The 10095-nt window shown below is 40.5% G+C and overlaps 1 protein-coding gene across 22 annotated transcripts; it reads left to right on the plus strand.

The window, feature by feature from the left end:
* The first annotated feature begins 4024 nt into the window (after positions 1–4024).
* Positions 4025–7283, plus strand: LOC125508758 (uncharacterized). 22 transcript variants are annotated; one of them, XR_007283755.2, is made up of 5 exons: positions 4028–5272; positions 5351–5442; positions 6431–6521; positions 6892–6967; positions 7049–7283. XR_007283755.2 is itself a non-coding variant. In XM_048673547.2 (5 exons), the coding sequence occupies exons 1-5, from the start codon at positions 4063–4065 to the stop codon at positions 7051–7053; spliced, it is 621 nt and encodes a 206-aa protein (XP_048529504.2). In that variant the 5' UTR covers positions 4035–4062; the 3' UTR covers positions 7054–7283. The 22 variants fall into 22 exon arrangements, 3 of the variants coding, with proteins under 3 accessions (XP_048529502.1, XP_048529504.2, XP_048529507.2); XR_015604317.1 differs by lacking the exon at positions 5351–5442 and adding an exon at positions 5780–5882; XR_007283751.2 differs by having other exon boundaries at positions 4028–4459; positions 5217–5272; positions 5351–6521.
* Positions 7284–10095: the final 2812 nt, after the last annotated feature.

A 10095-nucleotide genomic window follows, 5' to 3' on the forward strand; every position in this document is an offset into this window, starting at 1 on the left:
GGGCACCTTTGAGTTGTTCGAACAGCTCGTTGATGTTGGGAAGTGGGTATTTGTTCTTGATAGTCTTCTTGTTCAATGGACGGTAGTCAACACAAAGTCGGTCCGCTCAATCCTTCTTCTTCACAAAAAGTACTCCACAACCCCACGGAGAGGAACTGGGTCGGATGAGGCCCATTCGCTCTTGAATATCGAGTTGCTTCTTCAGCTCCTTCAACTCTTCAGGTCCGAGCTTGTAAGGACGCTTGCAAACCGGTTCCGTGCCAGGCTCAAGATCGATGACGAATTCAACTGGCTGGTGCGGAGGCATTCTTGGAAGCTCTTCTGGAAAGACGTCTTGATATTTGCAAACGACTGGAATTTGCAAGATGGCATCCAGTTCACCCTTCTCATTGAGAGAAAACAGACGGATTGTATCGTCATTAGCGGCAAAGACAATTACATCCTCAGACGAATGAGTCAATTGAATTTGCCTGGCTGCACAATCAAGCTGAGCCTTGTGCTTAGAAAGTCAATCCATCCCGAGAATAAGATCAATATCCGAGTTACCAAGCACCATTGGAGAAGCCAGAAACTTGAAATCACCCAGCATGATAGAAACATCCGGGACTATTGAAGTAGCCCTCATAGACTTAGCCGGAGAAACCACTCCCATAGGTTTACCCAACATTTGCGAAACGAAGTCATGCTTGGAAACAAATGATCTTGACATGAAACAACGCGATGCACCAGTGTCAAAAAGAACTTTTGCGGGAATAGAGTTAACTGGAAAGTTACCCATGATGACATCTGACGAGTCCTCTGCGTGAGCTGCATTCAGCAAGTTGACCTTGGCGTGCTTGGGGTTATGTTTGACCACAGCTGTACTTGCCGATCTCACAGGAGGAGGAGCACTACAACAAAATAGGCACGTATAGTCGCTTTTCCTAAGACGCTTTTTGTATTCGTCTCTAGGCTCGTGAACAGAGCAAATTAAAGACGTTTTCTAAGACGCTTACAAAGCGCCTCAAACCTTTTATTATAACTAGACATTTGCAGAAACAAATATGCATATGAAATTCAGCTTAGAGACGATTTCTGAGACGTTTTAGTATGCGGCGCTATTATTGGACCTAAGAAACCTTTGAATAATGGTAATCTTTTTCATTGCATAGTCACAAAGTATTAGCTGTGCTAAAACTGAAACACACATGAGCTCATCTTCCGAACCGAACATACATTGGATACATAGTTGTTGCCACCTAGTTGTTGCTTCCACAGTCAGAGCTCTCGCACCGTCGTTGCTCAACCCCAAGCCAAACACCCATGTCACTCGACTTTGCTCCCTCGTCGGTCGACCAAATCGCCCCTTCCACAAAGCTCCCATGCTCCTCCTCCCAGCCATAACTTCCAAACGTTTGCCACCAAGCCGACGTCGCTCTGCACCAATGTTAGGCTTATCAAATAGAACTAAATCAACCAAACCAATAGTTTTGTATTTGTAAATGAAGTGAGTCAAAGTTAAAAAAATTGTGGGTCTTTTCTATATGGGTTTCCCAAAAAAATTGTATGTGAATATTTTATATTGGAATGATATATTTTTCACAAAAAATTCTATTGATTGAATACAATTTGATCTGACAAGGAAAAAAGTCAAAAATACTAGTTATTAGTATGGTAGATCGGATGACTATTAAGAGGCTTGTATTTATTACCCTCTCTGTATTTATTATACTATTTATATTTATTTTACAATATTAAAAGATGGATTGTTTCTAAACCTTTTTTCATCCAATTATTCTTCTTCATACGTCCTTCGTCAGTTTTAGTCCGTTCAAATCTGACAAAAATTTGAGAGGCTGCCAGGAATCGAACATTGGTATACAGGTTAGAGATTTGATCTACGACACAATTGTTGGTCAGAAGAAGGAACCTCGTGATATTGAGTCCGTCATGCCCTATTGGACCAGGCCATAAACGGGGAGGGACGCCCCCTATTTTTTTTCTAGGGCTTTGTTCTGTTTTCGTTTTTCGTCTTTAAAACAATTTAGAAAAAATCAAAATTTCCAGAAAAATGTTAATTTTGGAAATTTTTGTAGAAAAAAATGTTTTTTGATTAAAAATAATTTTTATGATAATGGATTTTTTTCGTGAATTTGAAAAAAAATACGCGAATTCAAAGGATGTTCATGAATTTTTAAAACACAGTTCACAAAAATAAAATTATTGTGAATTAAAAAAGGTTCATGCATTTCAAAAAAATACATCAAACGCAAAATATTCATGAATTTCAAAAGCTGTTAATCGTTTCAAAAATTGTTCAGCTATTCCGAAAATATTCACCGATTTACATAAAATTTTCACAAGCTTTGAAAAAATTGTCTCCGTTCGAAAAATCTTCATTGACTCAAAAAATGTTCGAAGAATCATAACAATGTTCAGAACTTTCAAAAATAATTTTCACAATAATTGAAAAAATGTTCGTGAATTTGAAAACGTTCATTGTTTCATAAAAAATATTCATGATTTCAAAAATTGTTAATGATTTAAAAATATGTTCAGGATCTGAGAAAAGTTCCTGAATTGGAAAATGATGTTCACAATTTTTTTAAAAAATTAATAAATAATAAACTTGTAAAAAGAAAATGAAAAATATGTAAATAGTGCAAAATGTGAAAATAAAAAAGAGGGGAAGGGAGAAACAAGAAATATAGAAAGAATAAAAAATCAGAAGAAATATCAAAGAAAAATAAGAAGAAAACCAGTTCATGGAAGCATTCTAGAACCTTCCAAAATGGGGTGGGAAAAAACTAGACCGGGCCGGCCTATACTGTCGACAAGCGCGCAGGAGGGCATGCACTAGCTAGGTTGCTAGACAGCGACCTATTCGCCAAATAGGAAAGGACGTGACCATTGACGAAGACTTGGCCAAACAGCCTAACGGTCGTCCAAGTGCACCGTTGTACTAGGGCCTCCACGTGTGATCAATCGATCGTTTGCTTGGCCGCTCGTTGGTATATTGCAAAGTTTCACTACAGTATACAGTATGGGGCTACAATCTTTTGTCACGTAATACATGAACATGAATAGGTCACCCTAACCTCTTCCTAAAATACAATACAGCAGTAACCACGCCTTTTCCCATACTACTCATATACTTCTTTCTCAGGCATATAGCCATTGCCCTTAGCCGCCACAGGAACCTGATGCCGCCGTCGTCATCTCGGAGCATCTAGCCGCTGTTATCATCAGCAACGCATCAGAGCTTCCTCGGTCGAATCCACACGCCACCAGTATTGTATCGGCAAGAAAAGTCTATTCAAATGAAGAAAATCTCGAAGAGTGCAACTTGAAGGACAAATTTGCTATTTAATCTACATCGACTACTACAATCGTACGTCGCTCCCGATGATGTTTTTTAGCACCCATATATTCACCTAGATGTCGCCAATCTCCTAGACACTGTTCCTTTTCCTATTGTTATTGTTGGTTTTGTCACATGATCCGTGCCACCTGTGGACGTGAACCAAATGTTGGCAATTTCGGCATCACCTTGCCGTGGTCATTAGTATGTCATTCCAATGTCAATTTTTCGTGTCAATTTGTTTAGGAGTTAGAACAAGTAGCTTAGAAGCAACTTCAAACTAAAAATGACAATAACGTGAATGTTCTTAGGAAATTAGACCTTCAAATTTAATATTTTCTGAATGGCCTTTTAAAAGTACTTATCTCATTCTTACCTATGTTCAAAATTTTCCTTTATGCCTATCATGTTTCTATAACCCGATCCTCGAGCCTTGCACGATGTATTCTTTTACTAGAAGGGTGTCATCATGTCGGGTTATTCTTTTTTCCGTTGCAACACACGGACATATTTGCTAGTAGTGTCAAAAGCCGTTTTATATTTGATTCAGAGAGAGTACCATTTATCTGTGTTATATACGCACATAAAAATGACAAGAATAAAAATTTGACGCGCGTAAACTTTTCTCGCTTTTTTAGTTTTGATGCTCTAAATTATTTTTCTTTACCGCCTAGATTTCGCGCGTTACGATTGGACTTTTTTTCGCTCCAATACCTGTCCGCATGTTTTCCCCACGCCGCCATCTCCCTACCTCCCCAATTCTTCAACCTCCAGATCTATTCCAATCTCCGCCGGCAGCAGCGCGCCCCGTGCACCCCTCATCCCGCCATCCCGCGCGGAAGAAGCCACACCCACATGCCCTGCTCTCCGGCGCGAGCTCCTATCTCCGCTGGCGACTTCCCATTCTCCTCCGTCGGCGACTTCGCCAGTTGGATACCGCCGGCGTCCGTCCTCGCCGTCGCCAAGCCGCGCTCCTCCTGGCGTCGTCCGCACCATCACCAAGCATCCACGCCAGTGTCATCCTCCACCAGGAGCTCTGCCGCGTTTTCCGTGGCTACACCGTCCGCAAGCAGCGGTCGGCTCCATCCAATATCTTCAGGCCTCCACCTCGTCAAGTAGGTATTCCCTCGAATTACATCTCCTGTACAACTTTTAGCATTAAAAAAGTAGCCTCTTTCAGTTTTCTTCTACTCTCTTCTATGTTCCTATTGAACATGCCTGTCGTTGTTGACTTCTAGTGGATCCTTTTTTACTGAAACGTGATCTATGTAGTGTAGTTGCGGATTATAAAGTCAAAGCTGGTTGCTGTAGTAGTTGATTGGTACAATGAGTAATCAATTTCCTCTAATTGAGTCTGTAATGCATGGCATGGTGTTGGTATGTTTGTCCGGCAGATCAAAATTGGGAAGTGGCTTGTTAGTCTGGTAAAAGTAAAATCAAACATGGAAAATGTGATGTAAAATCTTGTCGTTTTAACACGTAAATGTCTTCTGAGCAGGGTGCACATTCTCTTGTGGTGATCTTCTATGCTTTGTTGAAATACCGTAGGATCTGCATCAGGTTACTGAATTACTGACGCATAATCTATTGCTGGTTCTGTGAGCCTTTGACGCATAATCTATATTATTGTCTGAATCTAAATAATATAGTGCACTTCGCAACACTGTCTCACCTTAGGTTCACATCTAACATAGGTGGTCAACTGTATTAGCATGGTATTTTACATCATTTATTCCTGGTGGCAAGAATGTACAATCTACTATTAATACTAAATCTCTCATATTGTCCGTTATGAGATTAGATAGCATTATATGGCTTTTGTACAGTTGCCTTTCATAGTTTGATGCAGTCTCACGAGTTAAAAAGCAATACTTAGGATGTGATTGAAGATGCAACTGTGAAAGATTACGAACAATTGGCCTTCGTTAACAGGTAACAATGTAAAAGTAGATATTTTCAATTTGAAGATAAAAAAGCTGGTCGAATAGTTTTTTTTTTTTACTTTTGTAGTGATAGACACAAGCAGCATATGTCAAAATTTGTTACACCGAAGGTTTGCATGATGATTGGCACTTGCAGACAATATTACTGACTTAAGCTTGGTAAGAATGTTGCCTGCAGTGCTGCCCTTGTACTATACTTCTAACATGATGCCTCTCAATAGCACTAATAAAATTATGCACTTTCACTGTGAGCATAAGTGGCCTCCAAATCTGGCATAAATTTTATGGTTTTTTGCATGATCATAAGAACATGGCTCAAGCTGTATGTATGCAATTTTCTTCTACTTTTTGGTATGTTCATATTGGATCTCACATAGTTCAGTTCTTTATTTGATAATGGAAGTGAAATGCATGAACTTGGCATATGTTTCTATGCACACGTTCCTTTCATTAGCCTTGTTGATTAGCATATGATTTTAACATTGTTTTGTCAAAGACTTTATGTAGAACCAGATGAAGGAAAATTACAAGGCCCTACAGAGATTGATGATTCATTACCAAAAATCCTCCTGAATCTACTAGTCAAATTAAAATGATTTGTAAGCTCAAACATTTTTTCTACCATGTTTAGTTGCAGCTGAACTAAGCCTCAACTGTAGAAAGCACGCATTGAAAAGTTAGATAGGGCCGATCAGCTTTACTAAGCGACCAGTTCACTAACCAGGTATATTCAAACAAAGGATTAGAAGAAGTGTGGTGTACTGTTTCATACAAGTAGGGTATTTGCTCGCCATTGATTTTTTTAGCACGTGATATCGTCATGAACTACCAGCAGCAGCAGTAGCAAGTAACTCTAATGCAACAAAATGTGATAATTATGGAAATCTGCAGTATGTAGTAATATGAGGGTGTCTATTTGTCATAGTAATAATCTTAGTGACGAGCAATTGCACTATAGAAATCCTGGAGCTGGTAAAGAGAAGAGTTCATAATCATGTCTATGGTACAACCAGGAACAATATAGGATCAATATGTACATAATAAGGGTGATTAGTTAGTGCATTTACTATGCATCATATCAGACCTCCTGTAATTTATCTTCCCTGATTATAGCTGATCTCGTGTCTACATTTGCACCTATTCTCAGTCAATCGCAGAATGCTCATGCTGAAACTAGCAATGCAACCAAGCAAAGTAGCCTTGAACAAAGTGTGCAGCTTCACGAAGTCACTAAGCAGGTTTGTGATAATGACTATTTCATTTCTTTTAATAATAAGGCAAAACTGAAGTCTTGTTGTATTTGATGAAATCGAGAAACAAAAGTAAACTTCTGGCAAAAGGAGCTTTAGTGAGTAAGATTAAACATATGTGGTCAGAGGAAACATGCTTGGAGAGCAATATATTTGTAATTTTTATTCGCCGTGTTTCAAATGTTGGAGATGAGAGACTGGTGTGACCATATGAAAAATTCAAAACAGTAAGTGATGTTATTGGTTATGTTATTGCTTGGCCTCGGTCACATTTAAGTCCACTTGCATAAAAGCAATCGAGTATTCTCCAATGTCCGTACTTATGATTTATTATTGATGAAGAATCTTTGTGGTTTAGGTAAAAAACAATCTAAGCCAGCCCCTCCGAACACATACACAGAACATTGCTAGTCCAACACAACCACGAAATATTGGTACTGTACATCTCTTACAATGTCATGATAGTCTAAAAGGTTATTGCATCTAAACTTTTCTTTGTTATCTACCTTTTTCAGGTTAGAGGATTCAGAAAAGGAGTGCATTGCACGAGCCAGGAGCAACTACAGATGAATAATCTTCAAATGAACAAATATTATAGATGATGTATAGATTTTAGCTTCAAAGGAGTACTTAGTTCTACTTTGTAGGGTTTTCGTAATTATTTGTATCTTCTGTATGAATATCTCATTTGTGAGCTCCACACTTTCAGTGGAGGTATTTGTTCCTATTAATTTATCCACTTTATGCTAATTGTGTGAGAATGCAATTCTTTTTGAATGCCAAGTGTGAGAATGCACTTGGTGATGTGGTTTGATCAATCTGCACATGCATTTGTGGCATGAAAAGTGATCGAAATGGTGAACACAAATTCGAAATAAATAAAATATTATTTAAATTAAAATATTCCATAGCTACAAGGAAGCTTGCGTATATTTGAAGACGAACTAAACGTCTCTACATAGCTCTACATAGCATGTATAAGTATTAAGCTCATGATGATGGTATGTTTCTTTGGACGTGAATGAACGTCTCAAGAAACGTCTTTATGTAAAATAGACGATTTTCAACGTCTCAATATAGCGTCTCAAGACATGTATACACGCTTAGCAAGCGTGTCTACATGTTTTGAGACGGTCCGTGGGGAGACGCTCCAAGGACGCTTTACTAAAGCGACTCTATAGTTGCTTAGAGATGAAATAACACGTCTCTACGTATGAAATTGAGCGTGTCTACATGCAGTTTTTGTTGTAGTGGAGGAGGGAGGCGCCTCTGATTGAAGCATTTGTTGGCATAGTGACCCTTCTGTTGACACTTGTTGCACGTGACCTCTGAAAGCGGACGGTGATACAGAGCACTCGATCTTGGAGCTTGAGATGAAGTCTTGTTCTGAAAGCCAGGGTTGGGTGGGTGGGAAGATCCACTGCCACCTTTGCTCTTCTGCTGATACGGCTGACGGAACGGAGGAGGAGGAAGCCAATACTTCTACTGCTTGGCCACTTGAGTAGAGGAAGAAGGAGTAGCATCTCTGACTCGCTTCTTGGAGGCATCACACTTCAGTTGAGCAGCCTCTTGCTTCAATGCCATGTTGTAGAACTCAACGCACCTCAAGGGCTCAAAGAGAATAAGAGCTAGCTGGATTTCTTCTCTAAGACCACCCCTGAACTGGTATATCATGCTCTTCTCGTCAGGGACGTCCTGCTTAGCAAAGCGAGCGAGCTTCTGAAACAACTTGTTGTAGTCATAGACAGACAAAGAGCCTTGCTTCAGGTTGCGGAATTCCTCACGCTTGCTTTCAACCACGCTCTGAGGAATATGATGAGCTTTGAAGTCTTGACGGAATTCATCCCAGGTAATCACACGGCCTCCTCTGGAATCTTTGTACTGCTGGAACCATTCTGCAGCTTGGTTTTTGAGTTGGAAGGAAGCGAACTTGACAAAGTCCTCAGGCCTGACGTTACTGCACTCGAAATGCTTGCATAAGTCCACAAGCCAATCGTCAGCATCAGTTGCCTCAACACAATTGCTGAAGGTCTTTGACTGGTTAGCCAGGAACTGGTTGAGTGTAGCAAAGTGATTCTGATTGCTGCCTTGGTTGCCTTGGTTCGCTTGATTGCGCTCTTGAAGAATTTGCATGATCAACTGCGTGTTTGCATTGGTTGCGGCCATCACAACTTGCCATGCCTCCGAAGGAGGGGGAGGTGGTGGCGGATCCTGATTCTGATTCTGATTGCTGCTCTTAGCGGGAGCCATCTTGAAGAGGGTGATATCCGTTAGCACATTGATAGATAAAATTGAAGCTGAATCAAGCGGGATGAAATTGCAACATATAGTCTTCACATCCGAACATAAGAACGAATGCATTCCACTTGAAATGGTGACATATCCATAAATTGAGAAGCCACTTAGAATTTAGGTAGAGGAATAAATCAACAAGGTACGGAACAAGAACGAATACTCGGTAAGAAATCCCAATCTCAAACCAAATATCCGTGGAATAAGAACTAGAGCTACAAGAATTCCCACCTAAGAAACTCCCGAACCTTTCCGGTTATGCAATCAGGTGTTGGGGATACAGGGGAAGCATAATATCTCACCCAAATCTAGCAAATCCTACATCCAGCTGTATCCATCCTTCAACACATAACCGAGAAAAACTTCGAAAACCATCTACCTCAACCTTCGAAAAGCATCCGTTATACAAGTTATGGCAACACTCCCGAACTCCCGCCCCAGTACTGGGTGGCGTCGAGGTTATCTCACCAACAACTGCATAAAAGAGATTTTCGATGTTGGCGAACTAAACTCAGGTATTCTAGAACTGCAACGATAAAATTGTGACGACAACACCTCGGAGCTCAACTCCCCGGGACACTGCCACAACCCCTAACTGACAGGAGGCACCAAGAACAATGTTCTCGTCACAAATCCATCAGAACGATTCCAAGATACCCGCGTGATCCTAAAAAAAATTAGTGAAATTTGAGAAGAGAAGAGTCAAAACTCTACTCAGGAAGCCTTACCAGAGCGATGAAGGGACTGGGGAGTAAAAAGAATTCCTAAACTCTCCGATATATAATTCCTAAATGACACAAAACATTTTTCTAGACTCAACAACGGCTGCTAAAAACGATCAAGCAGTGGGGGCTCTTAAGGTCGGGGAAGGCTCTGATTACCAACTTGTAATGCCCTCGATGCGGCTATATCTCCTACGTGTCGAAGCACGACTTAGAGGCATAACCGCATTGAAAGCAATGTCGCAAGTAAGGCAATCTTCACAACATCCCATGTAATATAGATAATAAAAGGGGAAGGTACATAGTTGGCTTACACTCGCCACGTCAAACAAAGTACATAAATAGCATTACATCATCCAATCACTCATGGCCCGACTACGGTGCCAAAATAAAAGATCAACCCAACATGCGACACGGTCCCGATCGCCCCAACTGGGCACCACTACTGATCATCAGGGAAAGACACATAGTAACGGCGTGAGTCCTCGTCGAACTCCCACTTGAGCTCAAGCGCGTCATCTGGAACGGAGTCATCAGGCCCTGCATCT

This window comes from Triticum urartu, chromosome 5A, assembly GCF_056163025.1.
Source record: "Triticum urartu cultivar PI428250 chromosome 5A, HENAU_Tu73, whole genome shotgun sequence".
Classification (NCBI taxonomy): domain Eukaryota; kingdom Viridiplantae; phylum Streptophyta; class Magnoliopsida; order Poales; family Poaceae; genus Triticum; species Triticum urartu.

What these genes read in the sequence shown, in the direction of transcription:
- LOC125508758 (XM_048673545.2), top strand. Translation starts at nt 4,063, where the DNA reads ATGTTTTCCCCACGCCGCCATCTCCCTACCTCCCCAATTCTTCAACCT. An exon ending in CAATTGGCCTTCGTTAACAG is followed by an intron (nt 5,273 to 6,430) that starts GTAACAATGTAA and finishes ACCTATTCTCAG; the next exon opens with TCAATCGCAGAATGCTCATG. An exon ending in TTCACGAAGTCACTAAGCAG is followed by an intron (nt 6,522 to 7,048) that starts GTTTGTGATAAT and finishes TACCTTTTTCAG; the next exon opens with GTTAGAGGATTCAGAAAAGG.